Source organism: Falco rusticolus, chromosome 3 (genome assembly GCF_015220075.1).
Source record: "Falco rusticolus isolate bFalRus1 chromosome 3, bFalRus1.pri, whole genome shotgun sequence".
Taxonomy (NCBI): Eukaryota; Metazoa; Chordata; class Aves; order Falconiformes; family Falconidae; genus Falco; species Falco rusticolus.
The window spans coordinates 88637360-88659178 of record NC_051189.1 but is presented as its reverse complement, the minus strand read 5'-3'; the positions used below and the strand labels follow the sequence as shown (position 1 = coordinate 88659178).

At 39.9% G+C, this 21819-nt stretch overlaps 1 protein-coding gene across 2 annotated transcripts in view; it reads left to right on the top strand.

Annotated features, from left to right (window-relative positions):
* The window catches only part of DROSHA (drosha ribonuclease III), an 80432-nt gene extending 73255 nt beyond the window's left edge, over positions 1-7177 (top strand). For both annotated transcript variants that reach the window (XM_037380327.1, XM_037380328.1), the window contains one exon: positions 1229-7177. In XM_037380327.1, coding sequence (XP_037236224.1) covers positions 1229-1359 — 131 coding nt within the window. In that variant the 3' untranslated portion in view covers positions 1360-7177. The remainder of the gene's footprint in view (positions 1-1228) is intronic.
* The last annotated feature ends 14642 nt before the right edge of the window (positions 7178-21819 follow it).

Genomic DNA, 21819 nt, shown 5'->3' with positions numbered 1-21819 from the left:
TGCTGTGGATTATGTAGCTTCTGCACCGTGTTCTCTGGCTGAATGAATCTGTGCTGCCTGAGATCCAGAAAGAGGAGGAAAACGCTTGGTACCTAGGGACCTCCTTCCTGAGGAGCCTCAGCTGAATTCTGTCTTGGTAGCCAGCTAGAGAGAGCAGTCCTTTGCCAAGACACCTCCCCAATTTCTTTATGGCTTTAAAGGTCAGTGTAGTAACCTTTTGTGTTCATCTCAGACACAGATAGGTGTGTGCTGTGCTGATCCCAGAGCTCAGTGTGATCCCAGCAGGATTTACTGCCAACTGCAGGCTACCACGTATTCTACCACCTCTTCATTTTCTGACCAGCTGGAGAGCGCAGGTCTGTGCAGCACAGACACACAGACGAATGTCAGCACCTTGGTCGTACAGAAAACATCACATTCTGTCAGCTGTGTGCTGAATTGAGAGCAGTGCTGATCAGTTATATAAGCTGGTTTTACAGCCTGAGTTCTAACTCGGGTACATGTGTATCAGCCAACGGACAAATGTCTGAAACCAGAAGCATCCATCTCCCTAGCTATTTCTCCATCACCTGAGCCTCGTCTAGTCTGTTTTACCCTTCACTCATCCATGCTCTTAGTCTATGCTAAGGCTGTATTCTGGTACATAGCCAAGTATTAACTTTTTCGGAACAGATTTTACTGCGTTCCATTTTGCTAAACTATTACTTTCCCATTAGGAACCCTGCCATAATGTGGGGCAGGTAGTGGCTTCTGTGTGGTCTAAAAATAATAATGGAAATGTCTGTACAGTGCTTGGAACCAGTGGCTCATACTAGTTGGAGTGAGAACAAGACAAAAACCCCTGACAGCATTGACAGTAGTCTCGCATTTGTTTTTCAATATCGACCACCTGTTGCTAAGGGAACAGAATGTAAAATCCAGGTAATACCTAGCCATGATGCTATACCAGGATTTTATATTTTATTTTTGTGAGTATATTAGATTTGGCACTACTTTGTAGCAGGGGAAACAGATGTGGAAATCATAAAGAAACCAAACTCTTATGACACACAGCCCTGGTTTACTATGGATTATTAGAAATAAATTAGTAAAAATGGTAATAACAATATTCCCCCTACCGCTAATCTCATCAAAGTTTAAAAGAAGAAAAGAAAACAAAAAAACAAGAACGGAGGCTTTCTGTGTTACCGGTTTGTTTATTAATGTAAAATATTTCTCCTCGTGTCAGATAACTTTCCCCAGATGGCCCATCAGAAACGGTTCATTGAACGGAAGTACAGACAAGAGTTGAAAGAAATGAGGTGGGAAAGAGAGCATCAAGAGAGAGAGCCAGATGAGACTGAAGAAGCAAGAAAATAAAAGGGGGGCACAGGAGCAGTGGCATATTTACTTACTTAATAACTCTGACTGTGGCCTGTGGAGACCTAACCTAGTTTCTTGCAGATGATGAATGAAGAGTGCCTGTTGATATCAAATAGAGAACCTATAATTAAAAAATTGTGTGTATATATAGTATTTCTTTAGTTTCATTTTAAGTGCAAAATTTGTTTTGGCTTTTTAATAAGATTTGTTTTAAAATCCTTTTAATTTTTATGAAAAGTTGTCAGATTATTTTTATTATTTTTACTGTCTTGTATGAAGTAATAAAGTACTAATTTCAAAAGCCTGTAGGAGGAAAAGCTGTTTAAGAATTGTCTCTTATGTCCAAATGCTGTTTTGTCAATAACCAGCAAAGTTATTGCATGAACTCTGCTGTGGAGGAGGAAAGTATTACAAGAAACTAATTCTGCAGAGCACTTAAGCATGATGTACGTAACTTAAGTTTTGCAGCTAAATGTACTCCTGGACTCTGCTAAACCACAGCCATAAACTTCAGGTCCTTTTACCAAAACTGGTACAGTAATTTAAGCAAAGGAGATACTCAGTTTTGTTTTAAACAGTGGATTCCACATTTGGAGTGTGGCACAGGTTGGAGTGTGGAAGGTTGGTGGGTTTTATCTTTAAATCAGTATTATAAAACTCTTAAGAAATTATGAATCAAGAGAATGACAACTTTTTTAGTAGAGTATGTACTGAGTTTACATTTACAAGTCCAGTTTCATTCTCAACTTCCTGCTCTATCAAGCTGGTGTCTACTTTAATGAATTTCTTTGTCCAGAAGGTACCAGTGTGACCATAATCATCAAATGGTGATTAGAAACTCCATGCAGGTGCTGTTCCAGGTAGGTTTATTGGAAACTGTATCCAAAGGAGGGCAGAATTTGTCTCCAAGTGTAGATCGAAGGTGGCATACAGGTTTAAGTCACACAGTTTCCTTGATTTTTGGTGTCAGTGGTTTGTATTAGACATGTTTCTTCTATAAAAGCTCTGAATGGTACTAGAAGTGGAACATCCACTGTGTTTGGTGGTGGTATTTCCCACTGATTACCAGCTTCGTTGTAGATGTTGGTGCATTGTTTGTACTTCTAATTTGCGTGCTTCAAGCCATTCATTTTCATTATGCTGAGTTCAGAGTTGAAAACAGTCCCTTAGTCGTATTGCATAGTCATTTCTCTGTCTTTCTTTTCTGATAAGTGGAACAGATAAAGCTCTTATTTTCCCTAACTGCATATTTTCTTCCTGCTCCAGATCGTTTTTGGCGAGTCATTTATGCATCTTTTCTGATGTAAGTAATGCAGATGTATGTAATAAGGTACCAGGCAACTTTGTGATCATGGATGCATGAGTCTGGCCCAGAGAATTGATACAGACTCCTGAAAAACGTTTGCCTGATAGCCACGCTACACTGAACAACAAATTCAGCGGTTGTCTGAAGCGCCTTTCTGTAGGCGTGGGATTGGACATCCATGAAAGTACATTATTGCAGGTGCCAAAGTAGACACAAGTGTAGCTTAAAAGTTCAGACTACCCAAAATGTCTTCCAGAGCTTCACTTCTGAACTAATCAGTATGTGTATTTTCATAAGCACATTTTTGTACGCATGCAATGAGATGTTCTTAAATGTGGGGTTTTTTTTAAAACTTGACCCCACAGCACTACCTCACTTGTTACAGCTTCTGTGATTGCCTTATCTTAATAGATTGATGCTTTAAATCCATTTCAGAGGATGAGAGAAAACAAAGGAAAAAAGCCAAACATTCTGTAATTTAGAGAGTGGTAATAAACCGTTAAAACATAAAGGAGGGGATAAAAACAACAAGATAAAGGCAAGTAACTGCTCTATGCTAGATGCTGCTGTTCTTTGACTTCTGAGAAGTGATTCTAACTCATAGCTTCAGTCTGTAAAATAAAAGCTGAAACGCCTCTGAACAGCAGTAGTCTTGAAAACTAAGCAGCAACAACTGCCCTCAAGTCTTTTGTGTTTCAAATTCCTTTGTACAATTGCCCATCTGCTTCTAGCAGTAAGAGGAAATGGTGCATTGGTAAAGGGTTAAGCGTAATTGTGTACACCATTATTTTATCTTTCCCTCTTAACTGTGACCAGATTCATGTGTTTAACAAGTAGAACACGTAGTGACTTCATTTTCAAGTGTATGGTGGCTTTGCAAATTTCTCTCTTCCTATCTGATATCAGCAGACTACCCCAGCAGAATTGTTAACTCATACTTTAACATTTTCTTTCTTCCTGTGCATCATTTCACTTCTCAGCTATAAGAAGACTGTGAGCTTATTCATCAACATTTGCATAAAAATGTCTTGAATTTATCAGATATGCTGTCTGGGGGAGGAGGAACCCAGAACTGGTTTTTTGACCCAGAAATTGCTTGAAAACAAACTTCTAAAACAATTTCTGCATTGCATTACAATTAATGATTTTTAGGTCTTCCTCAATAAATGAGGACAATGACCATTTTTTTATGAGTGGGCTATGTTCCCTTTTTTTACTGGTTAAGCATGGGCTAGGAAGATTGAAGAAATTTTATTTTCTTTTTCTTGAGGGCAGAAAACAGAAGGTAAAGAAATTCACATTTCCTTTGTCTATATCAAAACCACAGTGTATTTGCACATGCGGTGTCTAAAAACAGTGGCTGTGGATGTTTCTGATAATTTAAGGAGATGCATGGAATGTGTAATGTGAGCGTAGTGCTTTGTAACATACACTAAGAACAGAAAGTTGTTTAAGTTGCCTTAAATTTCAGAAAAATTATTACTGCGATTATGCTAATCAGTGGAACAGCTGTAATTTATAACTAGGCAACTTTGGCTGCTTTTTTGGAAATGTGAAGGTGTCTCTGCCTTATTGATAAAGTCCTGTTTTTTGATTGCCTCAGAGCCTGATCTGTCGTGATCTAGTTCTCATGCAAGATCTGTTGACTTGATTTGGGTACAAGAAGATGAACAAAGAGCAAGACAGATCTATGTGGATCCATCAGATCCCGTGAAAGCACATCTTTTTTTATTTTTAATGTGCATATGTACAGAGCATTGAATAAAATTGTAGCTCATGTGATTAGGAATTTGAATTGGACTTGCATAACATTCATCATCATTATTTCCAGAGCCTAAGCGTGCTTTGTAATATTCAGTTTCTGGAAGATTCTTTAACAGTGATACTAAGAGAACCTTGGCCTCTAAGAGTGTTGTAAACATTGTCACTAATAAAGTTTTCCAGAAAAGACTTCAGGCATAGTTGTTACTTGGTAAAACAATTTGGAAAGATCAAAAGGCAAATCCTGATCATCTGTCTCCCTACTTCAAAGAGTCTGATTATACAGGCTGCATATTTAAATGAAGTGGTTCATTTGTAAAAAGTTTCTGTTTGGTAGAAGAGCTTAAAGAGTTGATTGTGTACATCGTACCATTGTACATTGTCTTTGATTGGGATGGTATTGCAGTAGAGATTTCTGTGACCCATACATCCCACCCTGCTTCTCCCCCTTCCCACCCCACCCTGGGTTATATGTTTTTCATTGAGCATTTGAAATAGTTTTGCCTAAATGGGGAGTAATAACCAGAAAGTGGTTCCTGTTTTGTTTCTTCAAGTGTAGTGAAAACTTGCAGTTGAAGGGTGCTCTACTGTCTTCTGTTGCCTGCAGGCCTAAATGTTTAGCACTTGGAATGACTGACATCTTCGTGTGAATAGGCTCAGAAATGAAATATGACATGTCTCATCATTGGGTGCTGGTAATTATTCTTGGCCAGTACACCATGCTGCCAGAGGACAGGCATTCTGGGTTCTGCTCTCTGTACTTCCATTCATAGTTAAGCAAATGTAGTGAATAACCTGCAAAGCAGCTGCAAAATAAACCAGTGGCTGGATAATGAACTTACATTTACTTATTAGACTAACAAAAAATAATAATAATAATGCCATAACGATATGGTAGGCAGAACAGGGAATCGGATCTTTAATGGACACACCTCAGTAGCATTTATTCTTATTGCAGAGTTGCTCATTAGACCATCTACTGCTGAAAATTAGGTTAACCCCTTGTATTTTGAAGACAATTTGTATGAAGATGCTCATTAAAGTGGATTGCAAATCTGGAGGTGTGCTGGTCACTTCAAATTATAGGCAGGGTGGCAGTTTTTATTTTGGTGAGAATGACCTTTTTAAAGCATTTAATGACTTTTTTTCCCCTCATATTCTGATGTGGTTTGTGTTCCCAGCTTGAGTTACAGATGGTGTGTTTCTTAGCAAATTGTTCATGTTCATGGACATACTAAGACTACCTAGCGATGAAATGTTAGGCAAGACCATCCATCACATCTCATTTCTTTGGATTCCCATTCTAAAGCCATTCTCTGTCTGTAGAAGGGCCAGTGGCTTTGCACTGGTCTCATTTTGTTTTCCTCATTTTTTTCTCTTCATGGTAGACTACCTCATGGCTGTTGCAGTGAATTGCTCAGCAAGAGCAACGGTCCAAAGCCTGCAGACAAGAAAACCATCCTAGGCTCTTGTGTCTGTGCTTTCTGCTTGTAGGTGCATTTTTGACCTGGAAGGTCATGAGCAGAGGGAAGGCATCATTGCTGACTGGAGGGCATTGGGTGGCATCAGCATCCTGGAAGATCTGCCAGGGAGTCACAACAGCAGTGCAGTCAGGGGCTGCCCCCTCAGCTGAGCTGCGTGCACTGGCCAGAACAGGCGGGCTGAGTCTGTGAAGAGAAATTAAAGGAAATGTCTTTTGACTTTTTTAAGAACACAGGAGATAAGGACTGCTCAAAGACAAAGTGACTTTTCTCCAGCTGTCCTGGATTTTTTGTTTCCATGCCTGGTTTTTTAGGTACCATCAAATTTCCCAGATTCTTTCTGGGGTCCTAAGATGAAATAGGCTACATGCTCCAGCCACTCAGATTTCCCCGTCCATCAGGGAGCATGTTTACCTTGGAGGCCCTTTTCTTCCCCTGTTTGCTACAGGTAACAAAGGGAGCACCAAATTTCACCAAAAACCTCACTAACTAGGTAAATTTCTCTTTATCTAAATCCTCACTTCATTCCTCAAAAGGATTCCCAAATCTGTCATGTGTAAGGGTCTAAACGGTATACCTGTGACTTAACAGTCATACCTGAATGCCTCAAGCGTGATTCTGTTGCTCTTCACAGCACCTGTGTGGAGGGAATAAGGGACTATTTCTTCTATTGCTGAGCGATGAAAACAAGGATGAAATTGTCACTTGGGTCCAGGCCTCAGGAGGTCTGTGTTAGGGCAATGATCCTCATCCAGTGGATGCCTTAGTCTGTGGATTAAGTATCTTTTCTTTGAAAGCCTACTACATTTCTCTACCTGTGCCTGAGAGTGTCTTTGAGGCAGAAAAGGAGAACTTGGCCATGCAGACTGGGCACTGTCACCCTCATCCCTTTTTCCTGCGTAGTCTTGGAAAACGATGATTGAGATGATCACTAAAATTGGAGGCTCTGCTATGAGAAACCAGAGCCCAAACAGTGTGTTGCTTATATGCCTTTTTAGAAAAAGTAAGTAAATAAATAAAACCATCCACTTACAGCAGACATTTCAAAAGTAATCCATCAGCAAAGGACAGACTCGAGCTGACAAATTGTGAACTTTTACTGGTGGCAGAAGCAGCTCATACCTTGGCAGTCCAGAAGTGATGCAGCAGTGATGGGTGAGTGTTTGTCACTGGAGGTAGCTTTTTACTTTATTTAAAGATGGGGATGGTGGTCATGGGAACTCATGGGACCCCACTGATGCAAGCTGAGCCAACATGTCTAAAATAAGTAAAAAAAAAAATTTACTTCCCTGAAGATTTTCTCCTGTCATTACTTCAGCCATTTACTATGTCAGAACAGTTCTGACATGGTGACCAGTTTCTGCTGCCAACTAGAATTACAATTCAAATATTGCAGCTCTGTTTCCAGAGGGACACTTGAACTGGCAAACAAAAAGCAGCCATCTCCCAATCCAGCAACACTTTAAAATGCTGATGTTATTCAATACCCAATTATGAATTTATTTTTATATTTAGAAAAAGAAAAAATTAATAATCTTTATCTTAGACAATTTAAAATTACCTCATTGGACAAGTAATCCAAAATTGCTGCTCTTACCTTCTGTTCTTGTGATGAGAAACATTGTCAAATACACACAGAATCTTTCAGCTTTGTCGTCATTAAGAAAAAACAAATGCCATCCAAAGGAAAAAATAAGAAAAAATCCTGGTTTAATCTTTGATATTTAAAATTCCTGTCACTCAATACTGTTGTCTTCTTCCTTCTTCCAAAAAAACCAAGCAAAATATTTAAAATACGTTTTCCACCTGTCAGAATGTGTCAGATTTTACAACCAATATCCTGTCTCAGTAGGTGTCTGTACACTAACAATCAGAAGCAATCTATGTGTTATTGCTTGCTGTTTTTTGAATCGGGGCTTAGCCAGACATCCAAAACTGGTGGGACACTGCCAACCTTGTAAGCCCTCAAAACTTCCAGAGTACTCAATGGCTTTACCCAGCAACTGGTTTTCAAGACTTCTGATGCCTTTTGCCCCCATTGCTTTCAATGCTTTCCTCATTTTATAATGTTTCATTGTTTCTTTAGTTTGTGATGTGGTCTGTAGCGCTACTGTCTCCTATTTCAAAGTTCCCTGATCTTTACTTCTGGTCAGTAAGATACGGAATTAATTCCTTGCCCACTGTGAAAAAAGAAAATAAATGACCTTGAACTCTTTGCCCTTGCAAGTCATAACTCTGCATTTGTATCAGAAATCAAGTGCCAACAGCAATAACGAAAGCCTTACTGCGCAGCCATGCAAATAAAATATCAAATCTTTTCAGTTCAATTTTGGGGGGATTCTGTTGGACATTTTAAGAGAGATTGTGAAGTCTTTAGGCATGTAGTGATGTACTTTTTGCTGTTTATGTTGTGAATTTGTGCAATTGGATTGGCATGTGTTTCAGCTGGCAGCTTCTAAATGGTAAGGGGAGAGAAGTAAGAAAAGGCAGAAGTGTTACTGAAACCACTAGAAAAAGACCTGTGTCAACATTGACTGCTGAGAAGCAGGTTGGTTGAGATGGAAAGACACGTTAACCACTTGCAAACACATATTGAAAAATACGGGGTTTCATTGTAATGTAAATACAATTCTGTGCCATGTGCTTGGAATAATGATGGCTTTTTAAAAATGCATTAAAAGTGGAGTTTTATGCAAAGCCAGAGTGCAAATCTTAAGGATATGATACAGCAAATCAATACTTTTTCTTAGAAGTGAGGCAATAAACTTTTAATATCTTAAGACACAGAGGTGGGAAATAATCTAGCAAAGCTTTAATAGGCATCTAGATTTTAATTAGGAACATATTTGAATACATGTGTTTGGGGTAATTCATATATGTATGTATTTATTTATTTATGAAACATCTGAAAAATTCACTCATTGCAACATGAAAATTTTTTACCAAGAAAAAAGGTCTCCTCTGTGTTATTGTTGGTTTCACAGGTATTTAAATATTGCTTGTATTGTAGTAGCATCCAGATTTATGCCAGCCACTATGAACACCAAATGAAAGGTGAGTCCCTGACCCAGAAAGAAATAGAAAGCAAACAACAAATTACTCAGTCACCAAACAGGTCAAGGGTAGAAATGAGAATAAAACCCGAATCTGTCAAATCCCAGCTAGGATTTATCCTCTCTTCATCCTGCATAGCATTTAGCTTTAGATATACTAGTTGTTTTATTTCTGCATTAATGTGGGCATTTTAAATTTCATGCCCAGCAGACTAGAATGCGGTTTTACGTGATTTCTTTCATACTGAAAGCTTGTAAAAGTAATTTTAAAAAGTGAAAGAAAAATCAAGTGGCTGGTGCTGCATGGTAGGAGTCTCTCTTTTCAGCCAGCATGTTCATGTTTGCCTGGCTTTGCTGTTGAGCTCCTGCTGTGGCAGCTCAGGCTCATAGCTCCAGGGTCTACCACTCGGCACATCACAACGGTGTGTGTGACAAGCGTCACTCGGGTTGTAACAATCCGCGTCGTTGTGCTGTGGCAGAGCTGGCATTGGCTCTGCTGTACACACACAGGACAAGGCAGGTCTCTGTTCTGGATGCACGGCCAAGCGTTAATGGCTGGGGTTTTTTTAAGTCCGATCATATCCTCAGTACATCCATTAGAGGTTAGTATGGCTCTAAGCACATATAATACACTTCCAGCATGGTTACAAAAGGAAATAAGCACACAAACAGCTGTGCTGTCATTTGTGCAAAGTACTTGATTTTGAGGTTGCCTAAGCAATTTCCTTGGTTTCTATAAAATAAGTTGAGGAGACTCTGCCTTCCCATAATGGCCACAGATGGGCAGAGGGAGCTATGGGTTAAGGCCGCTAAAAGAGAAGAGCGGCCCCTCAGTCTCCTGCTGCCATGTGTACTTGCTCCTGCAGGAGGATTAGCAGCCGCCAGCCCCCATGGCAGTTACGGGCGGTGGAGGTAGGGCAAGAGCGCTCGCCATGTGCTGAGGCACAGCCCCCAGGCTGGGAGCGTTGGGTGCCGGTGCCGCGCCAAGCTAGCCGGCGTGCATCCAGTGTGTTTTCAGCTGGTAAGGAGGCGAGTGCAGGAATAAACATGGGGTTTAGCCCAGTCTTGACTGGCAGAAATCACTGAGATGGGAGTGAGGGCAGAAGGCAGAAGCAGCCCCTCTCTTCTCACAAACTGTCTTGTCACATGCTGTGGCTAATCTCTGACTGAAATAGTGTTTCCCGTGAGCCGGTGAGGAGGAAGACTAGAGGTCCAGAGGACAGTGCACGTGCAGAAGAGCTAAGTTCAATCAGCTGTTGCTTCCGTACTGTTTGGTAATGGCTTATCTCACAGCTTCTCATGTCTTGAGGGGGTATTTGCCTGGTACCACACATTCATGCATTGTACAGACATACGTATGCATATGTGTGTGCGGAGTTAAACAGATAAGAATATGTGTGTGTGTGTGTGTAAAGAAGTTTGGGACTTTGCAAGTGTGGGAGTGAAGGCGGCCCAGAGAGACAGCTGCGTGACTCCTTCGGCTCCTAGGCAGGTCTGTCATTCCTGGCTATAGGATTGGTTTGTTTATACCGTTTAATGATACTGACCTTTGTGTTGAATAGGTTGGCCTGTTGAAAAGCTAGGATTTGTGGCCTTTTGGGACTTTAGTTGTTTGAAAGACAGGATAATTTTTACTACATCGGGTCCAAAGAGAACGACTTCTGATGACCCAGCTGCCCTTAACTCCTTTGCCCTTTACCTTTTGACAGACAAAGTGACTTCAGATTTAGTCACTTATTAAAGACTGTCTGAACTTGAAGAACATTCTGGTAATAAATAATGTCTTTTGGTAAAGGGAAATTGAAAGCTGTTTTGAAAATTCCTGGGTTTATTACGTATTGTATGTACTTTCTTGGGGGAAACTAACCCTGAATTTGTAGTGTGAATTTTTAGAAATTACTTACCTTGAAAGGTAGAAAAAAAGATACTAATTTGGATACACTGGAGGGAGTATTGCCTCAAACTGATTGTCTTCCACATGAGATCTTACACCAATGTTACTTTATCTGTCTCTGAAAGAGCAGCTTCTCTCTTACAGTGTAAGAAGTTGTCCCCAAATCTTATTTGATTTTAGACCCCCAGTCTGATTCCACAATCTGTTTTAGCTAAGTGAATCCCTCAGGATTCGTGCAGAAGGGTTGACACCTGAGCTGTTTTGCAGCAAATCAACAAATAGCCTCGCCTCATTTGTTCTTTAGTCCCTAGACTTGTAGTGGACCTGATCCTGCAATGCTTATGCCTAAGATTAGTTTTAAGCACATGACTGTTGAGTTGAGCATGTTAGAATTGGCAACTCACATTGTTTTGACTAGCGTGTTATCAGCACCACCAGCTTTGCAAGCTCTGCTTGTACATACAGCTCTCCTCTGCAAGCAGCAGGAGCGTGGTGGTGGTCGCAGTCCAGAGACACACAGGCTGCCCAGGTGACCCTGGGGTTTGGTTAATAGTCCCGTAAATACACACGCTCAAAATCCTGTCCTGTTTGCTTCCCCTCAGCTGTGTATTAGTTCTGCAGGGTGGAAAAATAAAGATTTTAGTACTTTCAGTGGTAAGTTAAGCAACACTCTTTCTGACTTCACACAGGAAAGGGTTCTGCTGAGTAAGAAAGTGCTAATTTCACATCGTTATTTTTCGCAGTAGAGCTACATTGTAAGTACCAAGCCCGAGAGGAACGAGAGCGTAGTCAAATTAATGAAAAATAGGTTATGATGATAAATTATTCAAGTGCATAAAATTACTTCGGCTTCAGATGATGCTGAAACTTAAGGGCCAGGTCCTTTTCTGGTTTAAAAAAGATTCAGCTTCATCACTTGCAGGGAAACAGTGGGAACTTATATAATTCAGTTGATAATCTGACTGATTGGCAGCATAAGCAATCATTTAAAACTTGGTGGCACATATTTCTTCTACTTTGGGTGAAACCATAAGGTGAATGTTTTAAATTCTGACATGGCATAGCCTTTCTTTTGAGATCTGTGGTGTGATTTGAAAGGAGATGAGATAAAAGCCGTGCCTCTCCAAAGGCACCTTTTCTCTGATGTTAAAGGAAACAATGTAAAAATATGCCCACTAAATAAATCATCAGGGACTTTCAGAATAGATCACATCCTTCTGTCTTAAAACTTGTAATACAACTCAAGATGTTCACCTTAACTCAGTTTCTTTTGTTCAGCAATTTTTCCGTACAAGTAGGCATATGTAGAGAAGGCAAGTCTGGAGGAGACACCCCATCAGAAGACGTTCCAGTGAACATAGATAAGAAGCTCCTTTTCTGGCACGGCACTTTCAGAAGTTTAATCCTCCTTGATCCCACTCACATTTCCAAGGAGGGGATAGTGAAGAAAAGACTAAAGGCTGTTGTTTTCCTGAAGGTGAATACCAGCAACCTGTGAACATACCTGCTCTGCAGAATAGCCTCTATTTCAATTACCTTAGCCAACATAGTGGAGGAAGCGTGCTGATTTGGCTTCTGCTAATCTAGGATGAATTTTCACTAACGTTTGTCTCCAGCTTGCTTGCATGTAAGCATGCAGAGTGGTGGAGGGAAGCACAGACTGGCACAACAGGCTTTTAAGGACCATGTTTGAAATTAGAACTTGCAGCAAGTGTCAACTATGGAAAAATAAAATACCCCAAGCTCAAGAACACCTGGCAGTGTGCCGTACTAAACTCTTAAGGCTGAAACACATCCTACCAAATAGTAGACACTGAAGTCATAGCTATGGGTCCCTAGGCCCCTGCTGTGATAAGTCAAAAGAGAAATCAATGCCTCCAGAGACTAGTTCATGGCTTAGGCAGGATGAGTCACCCAGTCTTGCCTGAGAACTGAAGGGTGACACCTCTTTTATCTTTCTGATTAGTCTAATGCACATAGTTAGAGGAGTTGAATCTAGTCTTTAAACATTTGTGGCGTGTAGCTCTAATAAGATGTAAGTGCTGAAATTGAGCCAGCATGGCATAGCCTACTTAACACTTCACATGGCCATTGCTGTAAGGAGGATGCTTCTTTATCCCCAGATGACTCCTTCAACCATCGCCTTCAGTGCAAATGTGAGGAGTGACAGTTTTTCCAAAGTGAGAGTATTTTCAAATGTCAAGAAGCTTTATTTTTTAATGTGTTAAACCATATAAAATCCCCAGATAATATACCTCATAAATGAAATTAGTCTAATTAGTAGGAAGTAATGAGAGAGCATTTACAGAGGTTACATCCCAAGGTCCAGTCACTGCTATGGAAAACGTGAAGGAGGGGTAAAAACTGCAGTCTGCTTTGTTCCTCTAGCACTGGCATGCATAGCTGTTAATTAACACCAGCAAGCGCAAGTTTAGAATGGCAAAATGAGGAGAAAAATGTTAAGGGACTATGAACTTTGTCTTTGCTTTCTCTCCCTTTTGCCTCCTGTCATTGTCCCTGCGCTGGCGTGAGCTCCTTACTGCTACACCGCCCTGTCCTTGCATCTGTACTGGCTCCATCCAGCTTTCCCTGCATTACAGCCACACACTGGGAAGCTCAAGTTCAAGTGCTTTTTCCAGGAAAAGCTTAAGGGCTACTGGGACACTGCAGAAGTCCTTTTGGAATTGGTCATCAAGGTTATGTAGGTGCCCAACTCCTTTTTAACTGAGTGAGCTACCCACCTGCAAAAGCAGAAAATAGCACTTATATTATTGGAAATGTAAGTCAGTTCCAGGTCTTTGAGCACTTGCGTACAAAGTTATGGAGAGTTGTGTGAGGACTTAAACCAGACTGTTGAATTATCTGTGATAGCAGAAGTGGAAGCTATTGTACTGACTGCATGGTAAAGGATCCAAATGGCAAATTTATGTTCTGGGTTACTTAAGATTGAATAGAAGTATAAGGTCTCATTCAAAACTCATCTGTGTTGATAGGGTCCTTCCCTTTAATAAGTGTCTACATTGAGCTGAAAGCTGAACCTTGAAAAGAAACCTTTCAGAATGCGAGTAACTGAGACTTTGAAAGCATGGATTTACAGTTTGTCAAAATATCAAGGGCATACTGCTGATAAAACCACATCTATGCTGTGTACTAAATCATAATGCACTTAGTGAAACACAGATGTCTCTTGAAAGAAAAGACCCATTGAAAACCAGCTCCATGTTGAACAAGGGTCATCCATTTGCAGAGCTTTTAACAGTCGCCACTTCCACCTGAATGCCTACAGGCTTTCTTGGATCAAGAGAGAATTCAAAATGCTTGAGGCAAATGCAATTGAAGGAACATGCAGTCAAATCAGTGCTCATTGCAAAAGAAGCATCTGTATCTATATCCTGATTGAAGGAGCTGGATGGAAAGGGAACAAAATGATGAGCTGAGGAGATGTGGTGACTGAAGTATAACTGATGAGAAGCCAAATAAGATTTTAAAAAAAGAAAAGAACAGTACTGATGTCAGCTGTCATAAAAGAAAAAAAAAATTATGAACAAGCAGGTGTAATGAGAAAACAGGTATGTTGCAAGCCATACAATTTGAACACTGTGCCAATCTGTAGTTGATCAGACCATTGTGGAGAAAAATCATAGACGGGGTACCAGGGGAGACTTTCTTCTTTGTTTCCTCTCAGAACTTAAATTTTACAGATCTGCTCTCTTCCCCATGTTATTCTTGGTCCATTGTTCTTAAATACATGGATTAATTGCACCTCAGCTACCTTTGAATTTTTCAGTAGCCTAATTACCTTTAGGTTTTTCCTCATGTTTAGCCTAAACTTTTCCTTCCTTTGTTTATGGACTTTACTTCTTTTTTCTGTTTTCTTCTAAGATGTGGCGTAATTTCCTTTCTTCGTTTATATGGTTGCTTTGAAGATGTTTACAGGCTATGCTCATTTTTCTGAGGTTTCTCTTTTCCCCTGTGTTTCTCTTTTCAGTTCCTTTCTTTTTTATTCTTTCGCTCATTTTTATGCTCCCCATCTCTTTTATATTACCGGTACGGTTTTGCATTTTGACTAATTTTATGTGTGATCTTTTTCTCATGTGTTTAAGAGTAATAGTGAAGTAGCAGAACTGACCTGAAAATGCTGAGGAACATTTCCACAAAAATACTGCGTAATATTCTCTCTTTTATCACAGTATTTTGTGCTTTTAATGTCCGTCAGCAGCAAACTTATTGTATTGCTAAGCCAGCTGCTGCAGTTATGAAAAAGAAATAAATCTATAGCCCTCTTTTTTTTTTTAAGTAGGATTTTGTATTCCCATTTATTTAACTTCTTGTTGGTGCATATCTTATTTACAAACTGCCCAGACTTGCACGGGTTCTGCGTAATTTGTGGTAAATACCTGAATCTGGTGCGTGCATTTGAACAAGTAGCCAGTCTGTGCTCCGCAATGAAAACTCCAGAGTAGACTCGGCGTGCATGTCGTGTTTTGGATGTTTTCCATTTAAGAAAGGCCAGGCCAAATTTGCAGTTATATTTAAGCAGATAGACCTGCATGCAGATGTCTGATGGGATTTTTGGAAGTGATTAGGCAGGCCGAGTTCCTAATCCTTAATTTCCTGATTTTGCAGGTTTACCCATGAATACCTTCAGAAATCTGCTACCTCTTCTTGGTAAGTTTGCTGGGGAGAGAACTGCCACTTTCTCTGTGCAGCGCTGAAAGTAGCAGAGCTCTGCCCTTACCAGTAGTACCAACTTACCTCAGCAGTACCAACCTGAAAATGCCTAACAGCAGCAAAACAAAACCAGACTGATGTCGAGGGGCCATACAGCGGGAATTAATATGAAGTAGAAAGAGCCAAGCAAAAAGACACCATGGAATCAGTTAACCTGGTGATGAGAAAGTGAAGAAATAATGATCAAACACATCTTTCTTAGCAGTTCAAGATGAGGCATTGTCTTTCCATTCTTTGCAAACAGACTGATTAAAAATATCCACAAATAAACAGGCTGGAAGTATATAAGGTGCAAGAATATACTTTTTGCAATCTCTGGCCCTGTATTTGTATACAAAGATTGCAGCTGTCCCTCTGTTAATCTGAGAATGCGTCTGCACTGGCATTGCAGTGCAAGGGAATGGGAATCTTCAGTCTGTCAGAAAAGGAAATGTGTATAGCAACCCACAGGCTCGAGAAGATGCAGCTCCTTTGCCCTGAACCCCCTATTGTCACTGGCTGCTGTCAAGTGGAGGGTTTGGTTTCAGTGTTGTGCAAAACCATAGGCAATCTCACACAATGCAAGTGAGAAAATGACAGCCCTCTGATGATGCAGCCGGTTTTCCTGATCAGCGTGATTGTATGAGAGTGCTGTACTTAGTTATATCGATTTGTCTCTGAGAGCTCTTTCTGCCACATAAATCTCATCAAAAATCTTTAAAGATCTTGCCCCAGAAGGCCACTATGTTTTCTTGCTCAGTAAAAAGAAGCAGAGCCAGGAATTAATTTCTCGAAGTTTTAACTAGAATGGTCCATTTATGAGGCAGGTCTGAATGCACCTCTATTTTACATTTTGAAACATTTAAAAAAGCACTGCACTTTATGATTAACCTGCACATCTAAGCAGTACTGCAAAGAGCTGTATCTGTCCCCTCACCTTTTTTTTTTAGTTTGAGAGGCCTGAATGAAGAAAATAAAGTTTCTTTTAGATGGAAGAATTTGAAGGAACATTGTGTTTATTGTAACTCAAGCCTTAAGTACAATAGGCACCACATTATAAAGATAATAGTTGTGCCATTCTAGTTAAAAAGACAGATAGTGCTCCCCTGATGAATTTTTTCTTTCAGAGTAACTAAAATTATTTTTAAAATAAATAAATATTGTAAATTAAGAATCAAGTCTTTCAACTCCGCCAGGGCCAAGGAAGCTCAAAATACAAATACATACTAATTCTCCATAGAATTATCAACAAATTTCAATCACAAAGTGTGTCTTTATGCCTGACAGACTCATTTCTTCTAGTATATATAGAAGTAAATAAGAGAAAACACAAGACATTTGACTTTTTTTTTTCCTTGACAAAAATACTTTTTTGAAAAAAGCGATTATTGAGTCTTTATTATCTGTAACGCAGAAAAAACCTGCTTGTGTAAACACACACATGTGTGTGAGTTTTAGGCTGTTCAGTTACAGAACAGCTTGTATGATGGAGCAATAAATGTTTCAGTAACATTCAATGTTTGGCAACATTATTATTTTTCCCTCTTTAATAGACTGGTAAATTATTCCTTGGCTTGCTCTGTCACTCTGCACAGATGCAGCGGTCTATCCACATACTGTAAGAAGAGACTAGAGACCTCATTTTCTTCCCCTTTTTTTTTCTCTTCTAAACAAACTAACTCAAAGACCTTTTGCAACCAATATACGCCAAAGTGTCATTTATTCATTTAAATTGTGCAGCCCAGTGCAACTTAGCTTTGTTCTGCTGTGTGGTAATTATATTTAACTCCATAAAACCAGGACATGGCAAGCAACATCTGACTAGACAAGCATCCTTCTGCAGGTGCAAAACCATTAGCAGCGAAGGAGGGTATTGGAAATCAAACAGGCCATCCTTTTGTCATTTGCTGCAGAGGGATACACCAGTACTTTTGTATTGAGCCAATTTCAAGTGAATGAGCGCTGCAGCCATCCCCTCAAATGGAGCAACTTTTTGAATATGGCGTTAATTGTGCTAATGAACCCTGGCCTGGAGTATATTCATGTGCTTGAGAGCTCTCTCCAAAGCTGCTTTGCCTAAGTATTCTTATTCTGACTTTATGACAAATGACTTGATGTGGCTACAGCCAATGGATGAGAAGTCTAATGCAGTAAAGCAGCATTGGTTTTGAGGATTAGAACAGACAGCACCTAACAGTACATGTGATAATTTTGTCACAAGTATAAACTCTCATACCTGCAGCATATCAGCATGTCTTCACAAGTGTGAAAGTGTTTTTTTTTTTTTCAAATAGTACTTCAGACTGATTAGAGTTTCAATCCGTGTCCCAGACTTGAAGAAAATAAGACACCAATCTTGCCAGATTTATGCATATTTTTTCATTTTATGCACCGGTACCTTTAGTTTCAGTGAACTGACAGGCTGAATAATTTTATATATATATATATAAATTAAAGTCAGTTTTTGAGCCCCCATCAGGTTCTAGAAACCAGCTCCATATTTTTTGGAACAGTCTTTGTATTTCTGAGCTCCCTTTGACCAGCTCTTACGTGCCTGCGATATTAATGGTTTGGGTTTATGGGAGGTGTGTAAATGTGTCCACTAACCCTTTATGACAGTCCAAGTTATAGTTCTGTCAGGAACAACTTTTCTCCAGTTGACTCTCAGCACTTCTTTACATTTGCTGCAGTGTCAACCCCTTTTGTCCTTAAGTGAGACAAACACAGACAGACTCTTGTCTTTTCCACAGCTGGTGCTGAGGATGGAGGGGGAGGAAGAAAGCACTAGCTGGCCACTGTTTTAATTGGAAAAATTGCTTCTAAAACTACTTTCTGGGCCTTTCTTTCAGTGTTGGAGGAATGATATGTGTGTCTTCTTTTCCTGTACTCAACATGCCTCACACCAAATAAAAAATGTGCCTTATTTGCTAAGGAGCCTAAAAGAGTTCTGGTGGCCTCCAACTCACTGCTTGCTGTCCCAAAGAGATTGAGCAGTGGGAAGGTAGGCTAAGTGGAAAGTGTTTTACCTTGAGTAATCAAAATACCTTTTGGAGTTTGCATTTTCTCACTTCATTGAAGTACTAGCTCCAGCAATGACAGAAATAACTCATGTGCTGGCAGGACTGCACATACAGAAAAGGTCTTTTGGACTTTACCAACAAGTAAAAGGTATGTAGTGAGTGCCCAGAACCGTGTGCATCAGTGAAATGTGAATAGTCTATTCACACCTGTAGGTGTAAACCAGAGCGTGGGCTAAGTACCTGGCAGGATTTCAAAAGACAAGATGGATTAAGATGTTAAGACTGAGTAATCATTAGTGTAACAGCTTTATATGTATATAGTTACTAGATATTGTAAATGTTTATGAATGTGTGTAAGCTATCCAGAGGATAACAGAAAGAAGATGCGAGAACAAGAGCTGAATGAAATAAAAGTCTGCAGCTGAGCTTTGGTCCAGTTGGTCTAGAGGCTGGATACGCAGTAGGGGTGGCCAGAGCTGGCACAGAGCAAGCTCTGCTGGCATCAGGGACCTGGGCTTCCAGTGGAGAGGAATTGAGAGAGAGAGAAAGGAGACAGCTGAGAGGATTTGATGATGTCTCAGCTGACATGCAATGAGGAGGTTTTCTGGTTTCGCAAGGTAATTGTTAACGGGCAATAAAATGAAATGCTGAAGTCTCGGCACAATGTTTTATATATTATGATCTTCCTGCCAAAGATCTTTGTTCATGTGTAGTTGTTTTATTTCATAGTCCTCAGGAACAACATCTAAACTGAGTCTCTCTGTCCTCTGCTGTGCTTCATGCTGGTAATGAAACAGTTAACTTGTATTGTCTTTCAGGACTCCCATTTCACTCCCGCCAGAATCAATGATATAATTCTGACTGCTCAAGCTAGTGAGCCCATGGGCCAGATGGGTATTTGGTATCAAAACATTTGAAAGGCTCTTTCTGCAATAAAGAGCTATATGAAGTATTTGCTCTAAAGACAAGTACCTGTCTTCAGGGCATTTGTAATCAATATTATATTACAGGTTGATTAAAAACCGAGATATCAGAACAGTGAATCTCAAAGTGTAGTTTTGACTTTTCTTTGCTACTAAAAACAACTGTAAAAGTTGTATAGAAAAATATTGACAATACCAGAAAACAACAAAACCAAAAAACCAAAATACCATTGTAGTTACTATTTCTGAATGTGCAAACTTGGCAAGGGGGAAACACTCATAATTGGGTCAGTACCTGGTAGATGCTGCAGGTGAGCAGAATATAATAAACTTGCGGGCTAAATATTTTGCCCATCATGTGCTCTGTGCAGGTAGATAGTAGAATGTGTGGAATAATTTCTACACATAGCTCCTTAGACTAGTATCCAGTGTGCGCATAAAAGGTGGGTGCCTCTCAAAAAGTTGGTGGCATGCATGAGAAGCCAAATAGAAGAGCTGAAATCTATTGTCTTCACAGATAAGTCATAAGGGATGCCTGGTATGGGAAACTCTAGATTTAATGCATTTGACACTGTGACAGAAAATGGGTCAGTAAAAGAATGAAGGCTTTGTGAAGAGACATGGCTAAGCCAGCCATAATTTAGAGCAGTAACAGGTGGCTTGGCCCTCTTGTCACTGGATTCCTTTTAACCCTTTAGGCTTTCTGTCTTTGGCAATAGGTATTAGGTTCATGTCCATCTGAATATAAGTGATAAAGTCTGCGATTAGTGAGAGGAGGAGCCAGAGAAAACCTGGCTTTGGTTTTGCAAAGTAATTGTTAATGGGCAATAAAATGAAATGCTGAATGTGTGTGTTTGGGTTTTTTTTTTGGCATAGTGGGGTTTTTTGGCACAATATGGGGTTTTTTTTATATTATAAGCCCAACTATAAATAAGTTGGGCCATCAACATTCCCAGCAGTGGCAAAACAAAGGTGCACATAGCTCTGTTTTTTGGTTTTGAGGGAGAAAAGTATGTGAAATGAGTAACAGGGTGAAGAGTGCACCCTCTGCAAGCTGCCAGTAAGAAGACTTATGGGAATGCTGTGCCAGAGACTAAGCCAGTTAGACCCGCATGTTCTCCTTCTGTCCCTATACCAGCTTCCTCACCGTTTCACTTACCAGAGCTCTTTTATTCAGTCCTCTTGTCAATGTCTTGTTACCAGAGTTTAGGTTTGTTCTTTGGGGGCATTTTTGGCTTTATTTTATTTTATTAAAGGAGGTTTGAGAATTTGTTCTAATATGCTGGAGCTGTAATTGGTAAATGGGTTAAGCTTGCTTCTAATTAAGATAATTGACATGAAATACACAATTGCATCCTGATAGAGAAATAAGTTCCCTAGCTAAGTTGTAAAGACAGCAGCTTTGTCTGACGATGTAGGTAGAAGCAGATGTCTAGAAAAACATATGAAAGTAATCAGGAGGGGATTTATTCATTTGTTTATTAATTAAGATCATGCATGAGCAGCCAGCCAGCAAAGTTCCAGTAGAGGGTACAAGGAAAGCTGTATACAGGTCTTGGGGTTCAGGTGATTTTGCCCAGTTTGGGTTTTGTGGGGTTTTTGTGTGTGGGGGGGGAGTGGTTTATAAAGGAGGAAGAACCCCAAAGCTTTTTGGAAAATTCAGGTCAGTATGTCCCCCTGCGTACAGTCTTTCTGACTCTCTTCCCCTGATCCTGATAAGTTTTTTATCTTTTTATTAAATAAAGTAAGATACATGATAAGGTCCTATCAGGCTACAGGTATCTCCATAATTAGTAAAAATATACATGGTTTTTTACACTCTATGGTTTGCCAAGGTTAAAAAATGCATAAAGAGTACTAGAGCAAGTCTGAAATAGTGAGTGACTGAGGGCTCTGACAATGCTCATGTTTGCTTTCTAATTTGTGGGGAATAAAGAAAGTGGAACTAGGTTTTCTGATTAGAGAGACAGAGACGCTATGCTTGGACATCTGATGTAGGCACAGGCAGCTGCTGAGAACCTGTTGGTGTGGTCAGTTTGGAGAAAAGAAAATGTAGGGGGTGGGTATTTGCTAGACAGCTGACTGTGCTAAAAACAGAGAAAGATGTACTAGTACTGGCAAGAAAGAGGAAAGGATTCAAAGGCTTTAGATAAGAATATGTACTATTTTAAAAAAATGTCTGTACCTTATCCAAAAAATTTGGGTTTCATTTACAGCATCAGAAGTAACATTATCTGCGATTAAAATTGGAAGGACTAACGCTGAATTCACTTGGCTGCTTGTGTGATTATTCCTGCAATTTTAATGCA